The sequence below is a fragment of the Sinohyriopsis cumingii genome, chromosome 16, assembly GCF_028554795.1.
Source record: "Sinohyriopsis cumingii isolate HCF-2022 chromosome 16, ASM2855479v2, whole genome shotgun sequence".
NCBI lineage: Eukaryota > Metazoa > Mollusca > Bivalvia > Unionida > Unionidae > Sinohyriopsis > Sinohyriopsis cumingii.
In genome coordinates, this window is record NC_142976.1 from 8,722,813 (window position 1) to 8,746,588 (window position 23,776).

Here is a 23,776-nt window from a genome sequence, read left to right on the forward strand (position 1 = left end):
TATCAGTAATATCCCACTTGCATTGATGCTTAAGAACAAGAACTAATATGTTAACTTGAAATAAGTTTATTATTAAGACAAGAAAAACCTTTTAATAATTAATGCTACTTTTAAATGAAGATATTAACTGCATTAAGTTAGATGTAGATTTCTTACTGTATACACATACGTATACATGTACATACTTCTCACAAATATAGTACCACTCTGGAAAGGCCATCCATCTTATATGGCCACCTTCCCGGTGCAGAAGTGGTGGCCATATAAGGGGGGACCACTGTGCTAGTGCATGTACATGCCCTTTAATTAATTGGAATGAATGTCACCATAGAATAATACTTAATGTCAAATATGTCTTGCAAATTTGAAATCTATTTTTTCACAAGTGTTCTTTCTTCACTTTAGGAAACATCGAAAATCTTGGGGACGGCAGTAGGAACAGAGATCTGGATGTCTTGAAGACTAATCTGGAAAGATTGAATGCCAGAGTCAAAATTATTGAGGACACTATTGGTAAGGTGTGCAGAGATATCAGTAAAGGAATTGTAGATTAAAAATAAAATTCCTTTTTAGTTAAAATGACACTGATGAGAGAAGATATCAAAAACTTTTTTTACTGGCAGCACACCACAAAACAATATTTTATTCATCACCTGATACAAATTGGATACATTTTGGAAATTCTATTTGATAATGTCATATATTCCCTGAATATTATATGTGTGCTGTGTGTTGCTTATTCTTGTAATAATCTAACATTGCATGGTGGCATATAATGAGCTAAATCAAAATGTGGTCAGAAAACTTACACTTATAATGAAAGCATAATTCTCATACACATTAGTTAAACAGCAAACTAACCAGAAGGAAATAATGGAATGGTTATACAGAAATGCTTTTTGAGTACTGTACATGCATAACATGTTCGTTTATGATATGTTTCAAAATTGGCTTTCACTTGATGCTTAAAATGGTGACAATATGAGTCAATCACTTTTCAATGAAACACTTTTGTTGCAATTCTAAAAACAGTAGCTTTGATGACTTGCTTTTGTGAATTAACATGATTTAATGTATGTTGTTTACAAACACATCTTATCAAAATCACCTGATCTCGTTCCATCCTTAATCTTGAGAATTCGTATTTTTTGGAACATCACATTTGTAATGTGTATTCTTGCTTCCATTCCATGCACACAGTGTTATCCATGTACATTTGAAACTATTACTGTATTGAAGTTCGAGGACATTTGAACTTTTGACCCTTGCCAGGGAATTCAGTGTAGAGGATAAAGTAGGAACCCTTCATGCCAATGATTTCTGTGAAAACAATTAAAATGTTAAATTTTTTACAATGACATCAAACATGGGAGAAAATATAACAGAGAGATGGATCAAAGGAGGCAGGGGATACAATATACTTGGTGCCTTTCAATAAAGTTTTTCTATTGCGATAAACATGCATTATTGGATGTTTAACAAATAATTAAGATTGTTTTGGTACAAATGAGTGTTTGACAACTGCGGACCAGCAAGATTTGTAAACTGTCATTACTAACAGCTATCCTGTCCTCATGCTGTTTATTCTTTATTTTGATTGCACTAGACAGTTGATCCATTCAGGTGCAAACCATCCCATGCTTTGTTGCAGGCTTGGATTATCTCCTTAGGCAGGATATTGGTGTATAAGGAACAAACATCCATAGTAATTAGGAAAATACTGTCCGGGAGGTCAGCTTTTTGTTTTCTTAATTTATCTTGGATGTATTAAGGCATTTATTAAGGCATTTTTGTTTTTGACAAAAGGGCTAAGGTAATAGTAAATGAATTTAGAGTTATTTTAAGTATGATCATCATTTCTGGATATTATTTGCATCTCTGGGTTTCCGTCGATGTGTATTTTAGGAAGTAAATATAATCTTTCTGGTTTATTTTCAACCCGTAAAAATTTGGTATTTGTTTTATCATCATTGTATTTTATATTCTGCATGCTATTAATTCCGACACACAATTCCATTGTGTTCAGATACCAGGTCATTGCTGAGAAAACTTCTCATCTGAAAGTTGTCTTTTTTCTCCGGCGCTGCTGCCAATGGCGGACATGCCATAAGCACACGAGCCTTTGTCTGCTGACTTGATGGCAGTATCTTCCCACTCGTCCATTTTTTGGTGACTGTCATATTCTAAAGTTTGTGCATGTAAAGTTTAGGGTTTAGGTTTTCATTTGTATATGTTTTCAAAATCCCTTGATGGATTTGGTATGTACATGTGATAATTTGTTATGAAGCTAAGACAGTTCATTCTGCAACATGCTCTCTTGCACCTTTGCGTAGGTGTCAAGATCAAAGTCATGTAAAATGTGCATTATGCTGTTGATTGGATTTTTGCTTAATTTGTTAATAAATGGGATGAATCATAATGATGCTAAGACATTCTACAGCATGATTGTTTGCTAATCTGGCTTTTAGGGTCATGGAAACTTTGCATTAAGGTTTTATTTAAAAAGATGCCTGTCAGTATTTTGTCCATAGCATTTCAGCTGGGATTTTGTTACAGATTGAGATGGCAGGGTCCACAGTGGACCTCAAAAACCTAAAATTTTATTTTGGCCTTAAAAACCTTAAAAGAGCCTTAAAAACCTGAAGGAAACATAGCTATAAAAAAAACAAATCCTAAAAATTTGAAAAAAACGATGAATGGCTATGCCCCAACACCACAGAAATGCTCTTTTTCACATGGATTTTTCTTTACACTAGCCTAGCAATCAAGAAAGTGCACAGATTATGCAAATTAAAGACATCTTGTCATTTTATTCTGTCATTTGTTATTTATATAATGGCATATTGTTGTCAACATTTTTTGAAAGAGCAATGGTTGTACCCTTTTCTTAAGATAATTTTGAACATTTTATCTGCTGCACCTTGCCTGAAATTGTGTTTTGAATTAAGTGAGCCAGGCATGTAATCCAAACTAGATCTCAACATGGCATAAGTAGTACATATAGATAGTGATGTCATTCTCAAGGCTTGAAAATATGTCACACATCAAAAGTATGTCAACTTTTGGACCAAAGTCAGCACACATGTAACAATTTCATAACTTTTCAGTCAACAGATGTGTCATTTTAATAGGTCTGATCACCAGCTTAAGGAATACAAACTTCTTTGCTCCACCTTTGGTGATTGTTAGTGCAATTATATAGATTTAATATAAACATGGATTAATCCCTTCCTATTCTTGAGGAGTGTTGTTAAGTATTATTTTGACTTTTTATTTTACTACTCAGTTTTAAGGTACCAGAACAGGTGCAATTGACACAATGAAAACTTACATGCACTTTCACTCTCTGATTCGGCTGGATTATGTTTTTATTTCAGAGTAAATCAAAGTGTGGTGAATTCTGATTTACAATTGGAACACTTTACCCCCAAATTACCTTAGATAGGAAAAACATGGGGATACATATTGTCACTGTCTTGTTAATTCACTTGAGGAAATATGGAATATGACAACATTTATTTAGTTAAAGTTACTATAAAAAATGTTTTATATTTTGAAATGTTTTGCAAGTTCCACTTTTTTTGACAAGAAAACTGCTGATCTCCAAATGACAGAAATTTTGGTTACATACTATTTTAAGATTTCAGCTTTTGTTCTGGTATCTGATTTTTAATTTATGAATTTTCACTTTATTTTCATTTATTTATTTTATTTAGAAACAAACTCAAAAGCATACTTTTAAAAAAAAAATGTATAAATAATATGCCCACAATGGAGATATCTGCTTTGTCTTAAATCTTATTTTTAAAACCTTGGAGAAAAAACAACCCAAAAACCCTCAAATTTTAAAATTTAATATCCTTTCTAATCCTGAGATGGTCAATTATTAAAAATGACCATTAATGTATATAGTTACCTGCAAAAGAAAAATATAAGAATTAATGTGAACGGTGTTAATATTTATGCTGTGGTGAAAAATTAGTGTCATAGATAAAACATGTTTAGATTTGATTCACATATCAACAGTATATTAAAAGTCCTAATCCATACATAGACAAAATATATATGGTTTGCCTTCCAAGCACAAGCAAATAAAAGAAGACAACTTACTGCAGGCAGATGTAAAAATTCACTGTCATCTCAGGCTCTCCAGATGAAGGTGCAATGTGCATTCTGGTAAAAACTATTGGTTTATTTACTAATCAATCATATGCTAATGCAGGTGAAAAATTAGGTGTTGCTTAGTAAGTACTGCACTCACTTCATTTTTTTATTTCATTCCAAAGAAAATTTGCAATAAGGAAATATTTAATGCTTTCTTATAGAATAATATGAGTAAATTAAAAATCGGTTTCTTAAGTTCACCAAATTCCAGAAATGTTTTGCTGAAATTGATAAAAAGTTTGCAAGTATACAAATACCAACTGAAATCCCTCCCCACATTTGTTCCTGGTTTTCTGTCATGCAAAATGTCATTTCAGAACAATCATTTAAATGATATGGGTCTTTTTGCAACATACTGGAACAACCTAAGATCAAAATCCAGAATTCCGTTTAATTATGGGGTTTTATGTGTGGAAGAAAGGAACATAATTATACGTTGAATGTTTACAATGTATATCCAGTAAGTATGACAATAAGTTATGCAAGCATTGCTTATTCTGAATTTCATTATGAGCTTATTAAAAATGATAAAATTTGAACTTGTAAATTCTTACTAATTTTGAAAAAGCATTTTGACATAAAGTAATTATGAAAACTCAAGATATTGCATATATTGGGGACACACACACACACAGACTAAAAAACTTAAGTTCAACCTGCACAAAAGAATTTTTTTTACATCTTCAAAGTTATGGCTCAAACCTGAGAAATTGGTACAGAATGAAAAAAAATGAAGTGATTTAATGTCCTGAATGAGAAACACTTAATAATACCAATAATCACTATTCATATATATATATATATATATATATATATATATATATATATATATACACACACACACACACACAGACACACACACACTTTATTCAGTAATTTAGGCCACTGGCCGATATTGTAAAATACTAGAAAATATAATGTACACCATGATGTAAAGAGGTTAAATATGATGTTCATCATGAGTATATGTAAGCAACCCACAGTCCACTTTGTGGAAACCTTACACAAAGTCCCCTCTTCTTGCAAGAGGTTTGTGGGTTGGCAGATTGTACCTCCTTTCAATGTGTCCGCTTAATTTGGTTCTTGTTCTCTAGAGGTTGACCAACCTCGATTTTATTACCCAGTTCAAGTAAATATAATTATAAGTGGTGAAACTTACAGGTGGAATAGATAGAGATCTGAGCAGATATATAGAACAGACCAGCATGAGCCACCGTTACATGTAAACAACAATTTAATCAATTACATAAAACAACTGTGAGAATTCAATACATCAGGAATATACTCTGCTTCTAGATATAAAACTTTTACCGAATTACAAAAGACAAATATATTTAAATAAAGTAGCTGATCTGTTTTACTGATAGATTTAGTTGATTATAGGATCAAGTGAACAATCGAAGTCAATGCCTTGCACAATTGAATAACTTGCTTCTCCGGTTCACTCCACTTTAACTGTAGCTGTTCCTTAGGCTTCCGTCTGTCCTGCATCTTTCAGTCCTCAACTCTGTGTGTGGCATGTAGATTCACAGATACCTGGATTTCAGGATAATACATCTCACTATACGTCTCAGAAATAATATGTCACAGGATATGTTGCAAAAATGATACATCACAGGATACATCTCAGAAATAATACATCACAGGATACGTTGCAGAATACGTCTAAGAGATAATACGTCACAGGATACATCTCAGAGATAATATGTCGCAGGAGCTATTTTTTCCCTTTGAGCTTTCAGCATTCCTTGCGTCTGCCGCCAGATTTGTTCATCAGTTTTCCTTGACAACAGTCCTTTTGGTCAACAGTTTTACGAGAGAATTTCTCCCAAATTTATTCTCGGAGTCTTCTTACACTTGTTTTCTCTTGCAGAAAAACGTAGACTGATTCAAATTTTCGATGTGGCAATATTAAAACTAGGAAATTTAGTGTGGGAAACATGCCCCTTATTTAGCAGAACCAGACAGAATCAAATATATCTGCCGCCTTTTTCCAGAGGCGCCAAAGTCGTGGTCAACTTGACCTTGTAGTTTGAGCAACAGTGTTCTGCAATCTTTCAATCCTGACATTTACACTATGGAATCGAAGTTAGCTTTTGTCTCCACTAGTCTTCTGTTGGCTAAATAAACAAATGCTTAATTAAGAATAAAATTCTCCCCTCGAAATGACATTTCCGATCATGGCAGTATGGCAATTTGATACATGCCTGTCCCCATAAATCTAATTAATTGTTCTCTGGTCCAGGTTAATGTGTACTTCATAGATTGCCAGAAATTTGCCCCTTCACAGTATACATACGTAATTTCCTATAATTGGTGCATAATAGTATAAAGATGCTACTGCCTCTTAGAGAGAGAGAGAGATGCAATATTAAATTAGCTCTCTTTATTGTGTACTAAAACTTAAACTAAAAATATAGTTCTTAAGTTTGCTTAACTGATAACCTATAAGAAAGGAGTACATATCAAACAGAACATGAAAGATTGTCAAATAATTGGTGACATTTAAAGGAGTTTCCTGCCATTTATCATCCCAAATCTATGCAGTTGATTCACAAATTATAATTATATATAATTTTAATATAAATTGGTACATGTTTTCTTTTCCTGGTCTTCTATGTATAGGTACAAAACGTATCCTCAAGAAGCCTAGATTGCTCAGATTCATGTTGTGCATAATTGTATGCTTTCTTCTTAGCTATTGTCCATGTTCAATCTGTTAACCACCCATAATTATAATAATTGTATTTTAAAAATCAGTCATTCTGATTTCTTAAATTTCCACAAGGTCTTTTCTTTCCCTAAAAACTCTACATAAACTGAATGTTCATGTATGCATCTACTTTAGTTGAGATAATAGTAAATATGCATGGACAAATATTCACAGCAGTTGGAAAACGTATGTTTAGTGATGAAAGATTTGCTGAACGATTGACAAACCTCCAAAGCATTGAACAATTTTGTAATAACAGTCATCCACATTAATTTCCTTTTATATCAGTATACTGTGTTACTGTCATGAAGTAAAACTATGACCAAAATTTTCACTGAAGATATAAGAGGAGGAAACTTCATTCACTTCATGCAACACACTCACTTGCCTTCTGACCTTAGAGTCAAGCTCATTGACACTTTGCATTATTTTCTGGTTAAAGTGTTTTAATTTAATTATATTTATTTAACACATTGGTGGATTCTGATAATTCTTGGAATGAACCATTATGAAACAAAGGCAATTTATTCTGACATTTTCACTATCCTGTAATAATGTTATTATCGTTTTTGTCTTGCTAACACAACAAGATTTCATAAATTCACCTCATAGACATTGGTTCCTGGCACATTGTCTCCTGATTTGCTGTTTGCTAATATATATAATGTATCTGATGCAGACTTGGTCATTAACTAAATACTTTTAGAAACTATATTGACAGATCTTTAGGTGTGATTTAGAATGTATCAGCCATTTGATAACTTAGGTCCACAAGTGTAAAATTAAAGAAAACTTGGTGCAAGGTTAAATTTGGCCTACAAAGTTTAACTAAGAAATGAACTTGAGTGTAACAAATGATGCATACATTTTGACTGTGTCAGTGTTTAATCTCCAGAAGACCAGTTTGGTCCCAAAAATGTGTATTACCTTTTGCACTCATTTTAAAATTAGGGTAGGCAGGTTGTAGTTTTTTTTTTTGGAGTGGGGGTAAAATATTGTATATATTTAATGTTAATTTTTTTATGATCTTTTTTTAACTATGGGGGAAAAAAGTGCTAGGGTAGGCAGTGAGAAACAGGGATGATCATCCAACAGGAATACGCATATTTTTTTTTGCCTTGTCATTAATTATCTGAATAAATAAAATGAAAGTGGATAACAATACTAGTGAAATCAAATACTAAAACTTAAAGTTTCTTGCGATAGGGTAAGAGCATCCTTAGCTTGATAAGGATTCTTAGAAAACTGAATTGAAGAAGAATATGAAAACTGTTTAAAGATTAATTTTGTTTAATTTCCTCAGTAAAAAATGTACCTGTTGCTATAAAAAATAGATAAATACTGATTAATTTGCAGAGGAAGTAAACTTAATTTGGATATTAATGCAATTCAGTGTAAAATATTGAGGATCATGGCTATCAGTTGCATAATATTGAAATTGTATTACAGATTGAGATGGTTTCCTACCTGTATGAATAATCTCAGTTATTAAAAATGCAAGAGTGCTACACTTTATTTGAACATAACACCACTTTCATGGAAATCTATTCCCTTGCAGAGCCTATTAAAAAAGTACCAAAGATTGAAGAGGACATCAAGTGCATAAAAGGTATGTTACCTGCTGCAGACCTGCCAACTCTTTTGATTTTGCCATACATCTTATGGAAATTACCTTTAAAATATGGACTTACTGCATACTAACAAAAACTATGGAAAATTTATCGTTGCCGAAAAGTCTGGATAATTGGTTCATCCATGTTTTATTTGGATCCTGGTTTTATCTTAGAATTAGTAAAATTAGTCAGGGAACCAGACTAACTTTACAAAAGCACCGCAGATGCTTTAAACTTCCCCTTTTTGTTCATGTGAAGCATCTGCATGATCAAACTGTTGATTGATTATAGAATTTTTAAAAATGGCATCCAGAAAGCGATGCATGTTTAAGGGGAAAATAAGCTTCTAGAAAAGTGTTACTAATCAACACAGAAGAATAAAAAGGAGTATTCATATTTTTGTGAATAAAAGCTGGAAAGGAAACAATTACGAAAATTGGACATCACGTGTCAATTTGAGTATGTCTTGTGGCAGGAGATATGATTGCCATCGTCATGTGAAATGGAAAACAGTTTCCAAGAATTATGTCAAGTTGAGAGATAGCAACAAGCCTTGGAGCTGCATAGGGTTTGGAAATAGAGTTTGTGCAACTGTACTAGTGGTAAATAAAGTCATGTGTATTTTACAAACTTTTCAGTTGAACATAATGTTCATCATCAATGCGTTGAACTTTTAATTGTTTTCCAGCTTTACAATAGCAGTTATTGATATTCTGTTACACCTTACTGAAAACTGGTCAATCTTTCGGAAAAAAGTAAACTGCCTTACTGAGACGGACTCGTCAGGGTTGGCAGGTCTGCTGCTGCATAAATCATTCATTACCTGTATTTGAGCAAACAGAATTCCTTACTGATTATCATTGCAATATAGTAAGCCTCAATAAGTCTTAATAATAAGGTACATCTCTGTCATTTTTCATTTTTGGCATTTTCTTTCAGATTTGATAAAAAGAATAGAGACAAGGGGTGAAAGTAAGTTGGCAACTTTATATAATAGGATGATATTTTTTTTGTCCATTGTCCTTTTAGATGTTTATATATTAAGAACTTGCTAAGGTGGCTGATATTACACAGAATCTCGTATGCATATATAATAAAAGGGTAATATATAATTACCATTTTAAACTTTCTTAAGATTTAGCTGGAGCAGGTTATGTTTGTGAAGTTCTTTTTAATAAAATATAAGATTTATTTTTATGAACAGAAAGAAAAAAAGAGTTAAAATTACAAAATTGAAAGTGTTCTCTGACACTATCCTGTAATAGTTAAGCAGAACTCAGAATCAGCATCTGTTAATTTAAATAATAATTGTAGCATATTTTGACTTTTAAAGTATCTATATTATGCTTGTGTATAGTGACAGTTAAGTGGCAAAAATCCCTGTCAATGATTATGTTAGTGGTAACCTTTAAATAACTTAATGTTATTTTCAGTTTGTTTTGTTGATAATTTTAAATCCAAATAGGAATTTGATGTTTGTCCTTAGCATTGGAAAGTATGTCATTTTTGTAAATTCTTTGCAAACAGTTGTCCCTGTTCTTTAACCATCCATGGTTATATTCACTATATGTTTAGTACTGATCATTTTAGTTCTTTACATTTTTTCCTTTTTATATAAACTCAGCTTCACTGAGTTGTTTGTTCTCCTGATATGTCACTTTCTGTCACTCTCCTATCAGAGGAAAGTAATGTCTTACATATCATTTTTAAACAAAATAGTTGTGTAATTTTACAAGAACAGTGAATATTGATTTGCCTGCAAGGACCAGATAGGATAGAGCAGGGATAAAAGTATTTGTATTATCCCGAATACATTAATGTAGTTTCACCACTAGCATTAAGCAGTAAAATGTTTTTTATATATCAGGATTGAGGTTGAAAATTGTCCCTAACATGGGTTAATTGAAATTCAGCTACATACCTTTTATGCCTGCACACTGATCATGAAAATATCCAACCTAAAGTTTTCTCTAAAACTCAGAAGGGGGACAGAACTTCATTAACATTTTATCCTCCATCAGTAAACCATTCAATGAAAGTACGTTGATAACAGTAACTGCCTGCTGATTTATTGGTTATGGTTATGATCTTGAATCTTCCCTTGTTTAAGTCTCATATATTGTACTCGTTTTAGTTTTATAAAAACTAATTTTATTCCACGTGGTGTATTTCACTGCACAGTGTTTGCTTCCATTTATATTTCTCATTAATGCACTTGTTAGCTCTACTGGTGAAACATCACAAGACCTCATGTGATGACATTTCATCAGATTTTGTTATCTTGTCCTGAACTACTAAGAGAATTGGTGTCAGACTGTTCAAACTTTACAGACACATTCTTCCCAAGGTCTAGTTGGCCATAAAATAGTTGCCCCATGGCATCAATTGTGGATAGCCTGGCAGCCTTTTGGAGAATATTTTTCCCCCACTAGTAATCTAAATTATATTTTCATAGTGTTTCTCTAAAGGGCTTTGTAAGATATCTATTTGGATCTAAATAAAAATGGTGCTGATGTTGCATGAAATATGGCCTCCTTTTTGAAAATTTACAACTCATCCTAAACAGAAATTCTTTTTTGCATGGGGTTTTCAGTAAAGACTTGTGAAATCAAAATAGTTTTTTTTTTATAGCATAAGGCTTATAATAATTTTTTATTAGTCTGAAATGACAGCAGTATATCCAATGTGGTTGCCATAGTAGCCGTCTTGAAAATCTTGTTTTTAAGGAAGAACCACCAGGATATGTCATATGATGTAAATGGTTGTAAATGAACATGATACCAATTTGAAGTTCAATATGGCCACCATGGGGGCCATCTTAGGATTCTTTTTATTTCTGCTGCTTCTGAATGGATCGTCAGTTTGGCATATGGTTCTCACAGGATTTTTTATGTTATCTAGTTTGTTCTAAATTTAATATGTGCCACCTCCATCTTGGAAATACTATTGCTGTTCGTCCCGAACAGAAGTTCATATGAATGTGGTGATTTAAAAAAAGAAAGATTTTTCTGATATCTATTTGGTCCTAAATGAAAATGGTGCCAAGCCCACATAAGGTATATCCACCTGGTAATGGTTCTTCTCCTACATCTGACATAATGTGTACCATGATGCTGGATAAATGCACACCATATTTGGTGGCTGTACACATATATTGATAACAATTTCAACCTTATCCTTTCTTGTTAAGAATAAAGATTTGAAATAGATGCAGAAAGAAAGAAAATTTTGATTAAATTAAATAATGATAATAAAAAGACTTTAGAATTAATAAAGAAAAATTAATAATAAAGAAAGGAGTAATGAAAATAACAATTTATATTAGAAAGAAATAAATATATTAAAAATACTCAAAATGAAAGGAAAATAAGTAATGTTAACAAGAACATAAATATACTGTCTTATTTTGAGTAAAATCAAACTAAATATTTTATTCTAATGATAAAAAGCTTGTCCTGGCCCAGCAGTTCAAATGCCAGAATTGCAATCGAAAGGGTGCAGGTTTGAATACTTCCAACAGACCAGCCTGGGTCTGCTGCTGTAGTGTTTCCTTGGGCAAGGCACTTTACTCCAATTAACTTGGCTCTAAATAATCTACATGTGTTGCATTGCTGTAAAGCACAAAACAATTAAAAGACTCTTAAAGATAAATTTTCACTGTGACCCATATGCTGAATTTGATAGATTTTTAAATGTTTTAAATTTTGTTTTTATAGTCAAACGGGTATTTTTACACAGAAAACTGGAAATTCATGAAAAAAATTGTATACACTATGTCTCATTTTCTTTCTTAACGGACTGAACATTTTATTATATTTTCAATTAACGACAAAGATGTTCAGAATGACATTATATTATAATGTTAGGTGATCAAGCATCAAATGAACTGCAAGGCAAGTTATGCAGTTTCTACAACAATTGCATTGTTTTCACTTGTTGAATAAAATAGTAAGTGTGAGAAGTACAATTTTCATACAGCGAATCCAGAATGGAGCTTAAAGTTCAGTGACAAACTGTTTTAGTTCAGTGACAAACTGTTTTAGTTCAGTGATGAACTGTTTTAGTTCAGTGACAAACTGTTTTAGTTCAGTGACAAACTGTTTCCTGCTACATTTTAATATTATCTGGAAAAAGTATTGTTTTATGAAAACAAACAGCAACTTCTGTGACAATTTTAGTTCCAGGATTTCAAACTATGCAATTTTCAATGAAAAACTAAAATACAATAAAACAGATTCGTTAGATTTACCATAATAGATTTGTTTCATTAGATCATATATGTCATGATATTTTATTCCATTAGCTGAATGAAATTCGATGAGTAATTGTACAAGGATTGAATGCGCAAATTAATATTTTCATTTTTCAAATTAGTTTGCTTCTTGGTGAGTTCGTGTAATATATTTACAGAATTTAAATGGTAACTGTTATCATGAGGACATTTTAATTTATTTTCTTGTTTGCCTTATCTTAAACAGAAAGAAACTCAAATTTGTTTGCAAAAGATTTTGCCAGAAGCATCATGAAAAAGAATCAATTTTTAATCTCTGCTGTAAAAAAAAAATTGTAGAGTTTATTCAGTTCTTTTTGCAATTTTTTTTTGTTGATTTCTAATATTTCAGATCAGACGGTTAACAGAATAAAATTAAATCAGAGAATTGGTGAGTACACAGTTACGCTTTATATGATGTGGCTTTTATAAAAATGTGAAGCAGCAGATTTACCCAGATGAGTTTCTGAGTATTTTTGTTGAGCCATTCTAAACTTCCTGCCATTGGGGTACATGGGCAGCTTAGGATTTTCTTTCTTTTTAAGCCTAAAAGTTATTTTCAGGCTGATGTTCATAAGAATCAAAACAAAGTATGTTGCACTTTGCCTAATAAAAGCTTCACAAAATATAAATTTTATCAAGATATATTTACAACTCTTGGGCTATTTGATAATATGGTACCAAAAGTTAAGTGCTTACACATAAAAGATTCAGAGAGTTGTTAACCTTGAAAGCATTGCTTGTATACCAGATACCTGGACAATTTAGATCCATCAACATACATAGGGTATTATGGCTAGGGATGGATAGGTAGGGAAATTTTGCTGGATACCCAGCAGTGTACTACCTGACCTTTTTGGTTCTTACTGGATCAGGTTTCTCTCACCCCTATGTTTGTCAACCATAGTGCATTATTTTTATTTTATTACTGACACAGAGAGACAGAGAAAGATGGGAAGGAGGGAGGGAGGGAGGAGAACCTGACCTAGCAAGATCACAAATTTTTTCTTAAAAGCCAGGGTATTTCCAGGTAGTGTGGAACCTGGCCAGGCAAGGTACCAGTTCATCCCTAATTCTAACCCTTATAGTTCCACAGAGACTGGCCCATGAGTTGAAACCTGAGATAGACCAGGGGTGGGGGTAATTTGTTAAGGATATAATCCTACTACCTCTGAAACCAGTACTACTTGAAAGATGAAAATTCATCTTCTCTGTCTTGCAGATATAGACAGAGGGCAATAACTTTTGCCCATTACCTCCACTTGTTAACACCAGGTGTCACTAGTTTTTAAGCTTTGCTTCCTTACATCATTTGAAACACCTCCAGAGAATCCAAAGCCAAATTTGTGTTAAATTCAAACCATCCATACAAGACTTAGGACTTTTTTGGATTAATATTCTTTCCTAAACAGGTGGTAAATATTATTTTTTGAATGCTGCAAATATTTTAAAAAATTTTTACACTTTCTTGGACTTTGCAAATTTTAGATCTCATGGTATAACATGCTATCATTAATGCATGTTGCTGTTCAAGGTTTCACTCACATAGCCTACTGCTTCCTCACCCAGTTAGTAATGGGTGTGTTTTTAGTGACTTACTAACATGCTTCATCATTCATTCATGCTGCGTCATTCATTTATACATTTTTGTTGTGTTTTGTTATATCTTGTTGTTTCAGTAAACTTGTTGATGAAGTGTAATAAATACAGCAAATTTAAGGCTAAGGAAAACACATAATTCAGGCATGTACAAAAGGTCAGTACCATGCAGTGTGTGCATTATATGGTCTGAGAGTGTGTATGGTTTTGCAAAAGTCAACCAAAACAAAGAAAGACGGTGCCTACAAGTAATTATGATACAAACAGGGAGCGTGCCCACATTTTTAGGCAGTCCAGGTGGTGCAAGTACTCCCACATTCTCAATTATGGCCTTCACATTTGTTTGTCCAGGCACATGGGTTTGTTAACTGATCCAACAGAACCATCCTTTACTACATTATCGCCATTCGAAACTATCCATGATTATCCAGCTAGTTAAGCAATCCTACCAGCCAGTCTGGCCATCTCAGTCGAGAGATCTTGCTGATAGATCCATCAATGTTGCCAATAATGGAGGTCTTAATAGTGGGTTTGACTATCCTAACATGTCTACAGTTATATACAGTTAAAATTACAATTACAGGAATCGTAGTGATAGATCCATCCATCTCACCAGGCCCATGGCTTCATCTTGCTACAATTGCAGTGATCAGGATGATAGATTTGTATGTCTACTGCAACATACAAGTACAATTATGGAGATCTTAGCTTCATATTGCTACAGTTTAGATTTGTCTAAAATAACTTGGCTAGAGCTACATACAGTTAGAATGACAGGGATCTTTTAAGTGATAGAACCATTAGTCTCACCAGCTATGTGTCTTCATATCATTGCAATCACAGAGATCTTAATGACAGATGTGTCCATCCTAACATGCCTGCGGCTACATGCAGTTATAGTTATGGAGATCTTAGTGTTAAATCTGCCTGTCTTGCCTGGCATTATGACGGAGATTTTAGTGAGAGATCCATCCATCCAGTCATGCCCACAGTAAAGCCAGTACCATCACCAACTGGACCACCTGAAGATGTGCCAGCCATACTCCCTATGAACCAGCCATCAATACCAATATGTCAAAATTGTCTGGCAGAGCCAGTTGCTCCTTTGGTTACTGCTTACCCACATTATATTGACCATGAATTGCATAGAGAAAATTGCATTGCATCACTGTTGCCACTGGAAATGCTTTTTACTGAAATAGAAACAGACCATGAATAGTCTGGTACAAGACACATTTCACTGCCCACCCTGCTGAACTCCCAGGGTTAGATAAAAATTAAGCAACTGTTAACATGTCTGCCCCTACTTTTTTTTTAAAGGAGATCTAAAAGAAAAAATAAATTCTTACCACATCAGAGTGGGTTTAGAACATTGTTGCCATGTGTTTGAAGTTGGATTTGGCAACCTTGGATATTTTTTGACTTGCAGGGAAAACTCAGTATGCCTGGGAATAAACAGCCTGAATTGCTCGGGTCATTAACAGAGCAGTTCACCATTCAGTGGTGAGTGTTTTGATTGCCTCTGCCACTTAATACGTTGTGATGAGTGTTTGCACTCTATAATGCTTTTAAAAAAGGCTCATGTTTTGGCTTTAAGGATGACTCCCCTTAGCTTGCCATTGCTTTTTGGGTTCAAATTTGAAGAGGTTTGGAGGTAAGCAGTTCAAGAATTACTTATTCGGTTTGCACCATCAGTGATATGCTTGTTTTAGAAACCACCTGTCCATGCCACATTGGATGGAAGATAAGCAAGCCAAGCAAAGGTACCTTATTTATCTCAAGTGCCTTTCAGATCTCAACCCTCTGTCAGCACAAAACAGCCAAACCAGTCTAGGAGGCACCCTTACAGGGGAGGTTAGAAACCAAGTTTTTCCATCTGCAATCTTCCTGTCTCCCACCACTTGCTTAACACCCTCACTGACCACAGAGTCTATCAGGGGACACCAGATTCTGCAATTTCAAGGACATTGGACCAACCTAATGTCACAAAATAATTGGATGATGTAAGTCGTTTTGGAGGGGCTTTGGATTTTATTTATTCTACATACTCTTTCTTTCTCTCCTCTTCTAATGGATGTGTCATTGGATTATGAGAAGGATGAAATTCATCAGCAATAGATACAAACAGGCAGTGGAGATTTTACAAAAACGACAATTTTTGTTCCATACCAAAGAGGCCAATGGCAGCTTGAGGCCAATCATAAATTTAAGTCACCACAGTGAATTCATTCTTTCCCTGAGGTTCAGTATAGATGGTAAGATCTGCATGCCTTTCCGTCTGAAGGTACAAGTATACCAAACTGTCTTATCTCACAGATGCCTACTCTTATGTCCCTTTTAACTCAGCATCATGAAAGTTTCTTCAGTTTGCTTACCGCAACAAAGTTTACCTATTTTGATTCATTCTGTTCAGTCCAACAACCAACTTCTAAATCTTTACCAAATTATGGTTTGCATTGTCACCCTCTTCCAGCAGCATATCTGGATAAATTCCGCAAAAAAAACATAGGATAAGTTCTAGTCTCTTCAGAGGCAGAAGTGATCTGTTATCTCTTGAATTATCTTGGTTTTCTCATGAATTGGGAAAAATCCAACTATCACCCATCCCAGTGTTTTCTCCATGTGAATATGGAGGTTATAATTAATCCGAATCCCTCCTTTCTGTGTCATATGGGTTGTCGAACACAGTCATTTCCAACAGGACAGAGTTTTCAGCAAGAGAGATTTTGCAACTCCTTGGGTTACACTGCAAAAAAGTTGATCCCACTGCTCTGCCTTTGAATGCACCTTTTACAAATGACTGATGCCTCAATAGCGCCCTTTTCAAGTCCATTTAATAAAAAGTCAATATCACGAGTGAGGTATGATCATTCCTGTTTCAGTGGTGCAACCATAGTTGGCTCACAATAAGAATTCCTCAGGAGAGGTTGCAACTGGAAGCTAGAAATGCAGGCACATATGGTTGGGGAGTCCACTTGTTGTCATAATTTGAGTATGGTCAGCAGCAAATGGGGAACAGGGAACTGCCTTTTCACTTCATCCTCCATGTGAAAGCTTTCATAAAAGTCTTTCAGTTCTAGTGGTGACTTACTGCCTCATATATAGGGGGAAGGGGAGGGGGGCACCAGATCGCCTGACTGCATTCTGGTTTGGCAGTTTCTTCAGTGCTGCTAACTTCAGATCAACGTACAATTCAGACTAATTCCTGACAGATTTAGTGTCCGGCCAGGATGTTCTCAATAGAAAGGATCAGGTTATCCATATAGAATGGTCCCTTCATCTTCCAGATTGGATGCATCAGTGGTTGACCTTGTCCAATACAACTTAACCACAGATGGGCCACCCTTGTTTGACAGGTTCCATACCTGAAAGCTTGGGCCATGGATGCACTGTTGATCAGTTGGGAAGGGTTATGGATGTTTGCCTACTCCCTCCCCAAATGGTCTGAAATAATACATAAAAAATGGATCAGAATTGACAGATAATTCTGATAGCTCTTCTGATGGGACAAGGCCTTGTCAACGATCAACTCTATCTACCGATAGACCTACCCAGGAATGTTAAGGCCACACATGATTGCCATCTGGACCATCTTCTCTTTCACGGCTCTTGTCATGACCTTTGATTTTGGAGGGAATCTCTCAAGCAAGAGGGTCCTCCACTCAGAATACTTATGAGGGAATGGGACGTGTTTTCAGGGACTAATATTTAGTCAGTAACTTAGTCCCTTTGAGTGTTTCAGTCTCTCAACTAGCTGAATTTTTAATCCGGCTCTATAAGGAGAAGAATTGGACACCAGTTACCATAAAATGTTACTGCACCATGATATCTGACACATTCAGGCATCATGGCAGAAGACATTGGTCATGATAAACATACTGGCCAATATTGATTCGAATTGGACAAAAGCCCTCATCTTACTTCCAAACTCTAACCTATCCAGGATCTTGTCAATTCAGAAAAATTTGAGCCATTAGTAGAGATGATCGCACAAACTTTTTACAAATTCATGCAGTTTGGATAGCAGAGATGTGCAAGAACTCCTGCAAATTAGTTTAAGGTTGTGCATATAAAAATTGACTCTTAACAGCACTATAAATTGTTAGTATATATACCTCTTCCTTTCTAAAGTTTCAGAATTTTTGGTTGTCAGAGTAAAAATGTTACAACACAACTCCAAGGCAGTATGTTCTGTGATATTTCCAAAAGGAACCCATTTACATCAGAAATCAGCTGTTTGAGTTTTAAAACCTCAACTCTAACACTACATGCCAAGTCAGATGATGATATGCAGGCATGAAAAGCTCATGTACTCAATCAAGACTGACTTTGAAGCTGCTGCCGATACTGTTTTAAAGAAAGAGCATGAGGACAGCCTAATTTAATGTCTTCGAAAACATTCCTATTTCAATTTACCCTTCTGTTAAAATTGCAGTGGGGAAATAAGTGTGGTGTACTTTCTTTGCTCAAAATTGGTAACAATGCCACCTATGAGTCAAATTGTTCTGGAGGAGAATTTGCACTGAGATTATATAGGCTGACATTGACAAAAAACTTCAAGAAATTTAATTTGTGACAATAATGATTGATGAAAGTACAGACATCTGTGAAGAAAAAAGCTGTTGTCTGTGGAAAAGTTGTCAGTGACATTTAGATGCAGAAACATTGTTTCTTGGTAACCTTCAAGTGAAGGAAGTTAGTGCAAAGGCAGAGGTCTTATTTGGTTTGCTATCACAATTTCCTAATAATTGGGGCATTTCTGTGGAGAATGTGATTGCTTTTGGGTGTGATGTAGCATCAGTCATGACAGGGTCAAAAATGGTGTAGCAGCAAAAATTATACTGATGGAATCCCCCAATGTATTGCTGTTCATTGCATGGCACACAAAGTTAATTTATATTCATCTAAAGCTGCAGAATAATTAACATACTTGAAGGCAATATTTCAAGAGGTAATAGCGACTTATTTCACTATTTCAGTAAATCTTCTTCAAGGACTCAAATTCAAGAAAATGAAAGATGTTTTAAATTTTCCCCAATACTTAGTGAAAGAAGTTTATGAAATAAGGTGGATGGCTCTTTATAGTGCTTTAAAAACTGTTTTCCAGTCTTGGAAACCACCAGTAACATACTTGAGAAAAACAAAAGTGACAGCAAAAAATGTAAGGAACTATTGTTACAGCTCACCAGCTACAAGTTTGTTATGGTACTATATCTTCTCATTCCATCACTTGATGCCTTAAATATGGTTTTTCTGAAGACAAAACTTGATATTGCATCTGTTTAACCAGTACTTAATGGATTTATTGCAACTGCTGACAGGGCCAAGTCTGGAAAGGATATTTATCTGCAAACTTAAGTCTGAGAAAGACAAGAGTGGCAATGCAGAGGTCTTGGAAGCACTTAATCACTCATATTTGGATGCCAATTTTTTATCTATGACAGAAAATCACTTAGGCGGGAGTCTTCCACATGCATGTAATAGGTGGGTGACAAAATTCAAAGACCCCTTGATGTCATGTTGCCATTATAAGATTACATCAAAAGAACATGATGCAATAGCTGGGAGGCGAGTTCAAAGACTTTGACTGGCAGCTGGGTGGGAAAATGTGCTATTTACAATGACAGAATTCAGTGGCAGAAAGACCCCCTGATGTACATACTTGCCACCACCTGATGTATATGTTGTCAGGATAAGAGTACATCAAAAGAACATGATGCAATAGCTGGGTGGCAAGTTCAAAGGTTTTGACTGGCAGCTGGGTGGGAAAATGTACTGATAATTACAGTGATTGAATTTACTGCACCATGATATCTGACACATTCAGGCAGTGTTATAAAGAATGTAGAAATTAAACTCAGTGGCAACCAATAGTTATTCTAATCTGCATAGTTGTTTGGAAGCGGACTGCAACTTTTGCCTTACAACGTATTAATCTAGGTACAGAGGAAGAGGATGCAAGTTCTGTGAAATCAGAATTTGAAGCAGTTTGAAAAGATTTTATTGAAGGCGTAAAAGAAAATACATCTGTTGCAACAGGTCTCCAAGTACATGGCCTTAGACTTTTTCTTAGCAAGAGATGAACAAGCAGTCTATGGAATTGAAGGACTTGAGACCTTAGTACAGCATTAAGGAGCAGATAAAAAAAAGCTGGACGGGAGATGGGGAGAAACGATTCATCGATGCATCAATACATTTGCTGAAATGATAGAGTTATCTATACAAGAGAGAGAGAGAATCGATACAAAATGATACTTACCATATGCATGTTATTTTAGTCTTCAGCAGTAATGAATAATTATTATTAGTTGCCTTGTTACTCTGTAAAATTATAATGCATCTGAAACAGCATTTGCAGTCATAGGCATTCATGTTTGTAAGTAAAAATGAAAATGAGTATTTGTGAATACTCACTTGCCATCTACAAGTTAACAGAAAGTGACATGGTTTGGAATCTGCCCCCCTCCCCCATTTAATTGCTAATTATCTTAAACTCAGAAGTATGTTCAGCATATACGCATATACTGTATATTCCAGACATGCTTTACATGTATAATGAAGTACTTTACTCATCATTTAATAACCACTTTTGTGTGAAGTTTATACTTTGAATTGTATCTTGACTCCTTTGGTTGATTTGAAAGCTACGCTACCAGTGTGTTGCACGTTGAAATATCTTACACTGAATTCTCATTTGTGGTTATTGCTTGTTCTGCTACAGGTTAAACAACAACCACCAATCAGAAATCAATGTAGATTATTCTCTGCATGACAAACAGGAACTATTGGCAGAGCATCAAAGAGACTTCATGGAAAACCATTAGATATGTCAAGTACTTAAGCGGAGATCATGCAAAATTTGTTCAAATTCCTGCGCTTGGAGATCAGCAAAATGTGTCAACTCCTGCGAATTCAATGAAAGCCCCACATGTGAAAATGTGCTCAGCGAAGTATACAATTTTTATTTAACTGTTCTTGTCGAGACATCTGTTTTTTGGGAAGCAACTGTTCTATATCTGGGTTCTTCAAGCACGATATGAATGGTTATGAAACTAAATTTGATTAGAACAACGTGCCAAAAAATAAAAATTATGGTGTAGTTTGAATCATTCATGAAGAAAGTTTTACAAATGCATGTTTAAAATACAGGCTACTTAGAAAACCTAAAATTGATTTTCAGCATGGTTCATTACGATATCTTTTAGCAAATACTTTTTGATGGTAGTGATGATGACAATAATTTTTAAAGTTGTAAAGTATATCAGATTATTTGAGCTGAAAAAGTGTTAATGGAGACACCAGTGAGTGATTTTGAGCCCAAAATGGTGTTAAATACGAGTCAGTTGTACATGCTGGAGGGACAATAAATTTAGATGGCATGACTATTTCAGTGGTATTTTGAAATTATATGTTCAGAGGGTAGAATACTGAGCCTAATTAAAATACAGACAATTTAAAAGTATAATGCAATTGTCATTTTTTGATTAATCAAAGTTGCCCTGCGGATCTCATGCTACAAAACCATATACATGTATCCGTATCAGGGTTAAGATAAATTGAATACTATAAGGGTTAAAAAATGCAATTAAGAAGTAAAGATATTTATTTTAATACCTCTGTCTGTTCAAGCATTGATGGACTAAATACCCTTATACAGCATTATGGGACAGATAAGAAATTTGGCATAGTAGTTAGTAAACTACTGATTTAACAAAGGAAATTTATGTTAGTTAAAAATCCTATTTTGGGTTCCCAAAAGATACAATCTGTGATCTCAGGAAAATTGTACATAACAGTCACAAAGATAAGTTTCCCAACATATTTAAGCTGACAAAGCAACCTGTGCATATGCCCCTTCAGAAAGAAGCACAGAACAATATTGATACAAAGAAAAGGAGGAGAGTATGCTCAGAAATAATTAACAGATTAATGCTTATACAACTAGAGGTGACATCTGTTAAAGATGTTGATTTCATTAGAGCTATAAAAAGTGGAGCAGGAAGAAAGAGACATTTATTGAGTTTAGGTAAATATTGACCTATGACCATTTCTTCCTCCCCTCCTTTTTTCTTTGATAAAGTGGGAGGTCTCCCTTAAGATAAAATCCTGCTCCTCATATTGTATGTGGGAAACAAATTTGGAATTTCTCTTTTGCATGCAGAGATATTTAACTAGTTAATGAAGGTGCTGATGGAGTAAATGAAAATAGCATAGAATGAGTAATGGGGCAGATTTCAAACCGCTCAAGTCTATCACCTTGTGTAAGTTAAAAGAAATTTGTAGAATAGGACTGGGTGTAGTCAGTAGTTTTCCTTCTTCACCAACAAATACAAGTACCTGTGTTGTAGCAGTCTTTTGCATCTGCTAGATATAAAAGGTGATAGGTTTTGTTGGTATTCAACCTTATTCCCATGCCAGGATTTGTTCCAGGTGAGATTTTCTTTGCATGTGGAAATTACATTATTAAGAAAACATTGTAATGTCTTCCAAGTGTAACTGAGATACAGAATTGGTAATAATATGTTTTCAAATCATTCATGTTGTACAAAACAAAGGGAGTTAAATGGAGCCACCATTATATGGCCTGAAACTTTGGATAAAACTCTGCAACCAACAGGTAGTCTGTTTGAAAGTATCGTTGATATCTTCTTATCAATGAGAATTGCTTATAAATATGTGATAACTATATGTCTATATGTAGTCTGCATTCTGGAAATACAACCAAGAATGTGTACCACCTGCCTTCCAAAGATGGAAAGACCGTCAAATTCATATATGTATCAACATGTATCATATCGCAGGCTGCATATCATGAATTATCAATATAAGGCACAGTTGTATCGTTTCACCCCTAAACAGTAGTCAGCAAAACACTGATTAAAGGAAACAAGACTGGGAGAGTTCTTGTTGGCAAAAAATCTTATTTTGGAGCATAGATATCCACGAGACAATACCATTGAGCTGTCAAAAATAGTAAATAACAACCATAATGAACAATTTCCCAACTGGCTGAAACTGGTTAATCTAGCTATGCATATGCCCCTGAAGACACAGCTTAGAAATGGATTAAGCTCAGAAACAATAAACACACTGATGCCTATACTGCTAGAGGGTACATTGAATGAAAATAGTAAATAACAACCATAAAGAACAATTTTCCAGTTTGTTGAAACTGGCTAAGCTAGCTATGCAAATGCCCCTTCAGACAGCAGAGTGTGTGTGTGTGGGGGGGGGGGCTCTCAGCACAGAACAATATTCACACACAACTTAGGAGCAGGTTAAGCTCAGAAATAATAAACAACTTGATGCTTATACAACTAGAGGGGACATATTTGAAATTTTTGACTTTGATAGAGCCCTAACAGAGTGGAGCAGGAAGAAAGAGAGATGGATATTTAAGTGTTATGTAAATATTTA

The 23,776-nt window shown here is 34.5% G+C and overlaps 2 protein-coding genes across 2 annotated transcripts in view; both read left to right on the top strand.

Annotated features, from left to right (window-relative positions):
* LOC149779903 (uncharacterized) overlaps window positions 1-8,578 on the top strand; it is a 48,449-nt gene extending 39,871 nt beyond the window's left edge. The window contains exons 6-7 of the mRNA XM_089937329.1: window positions 406-513; window positions 8,436-8,578. Of these exons, the coding sequence (XP_089793455.1) occupies window positions 406-513; window positions 8,436-8,578 (251 nt within the window). The remainder of the gene's footprint in view (window positions 1-405; window positions 514-8,435) is intronic.
* Window positions 8,579-9,439: 861 nt separating this feature from the next.
* LOC149779905 (uncharacterized) overlaps window positions 9,440-23,776 on the top strand; it is an 84,601-nt gene continuing 70,264 nt past the window's right edge. The window contains exons 1-2 of the mRNA XM_089937330.1: window positions 9,440-9,462; window positions 13,113-13,151. The gene's annotated coding sequence lies outside the window, so the exon portion shown is untranslated. The remainder of the gene's footprint in view (window positions 9,463-13,112; window positions 13,152-23,776) is intronic.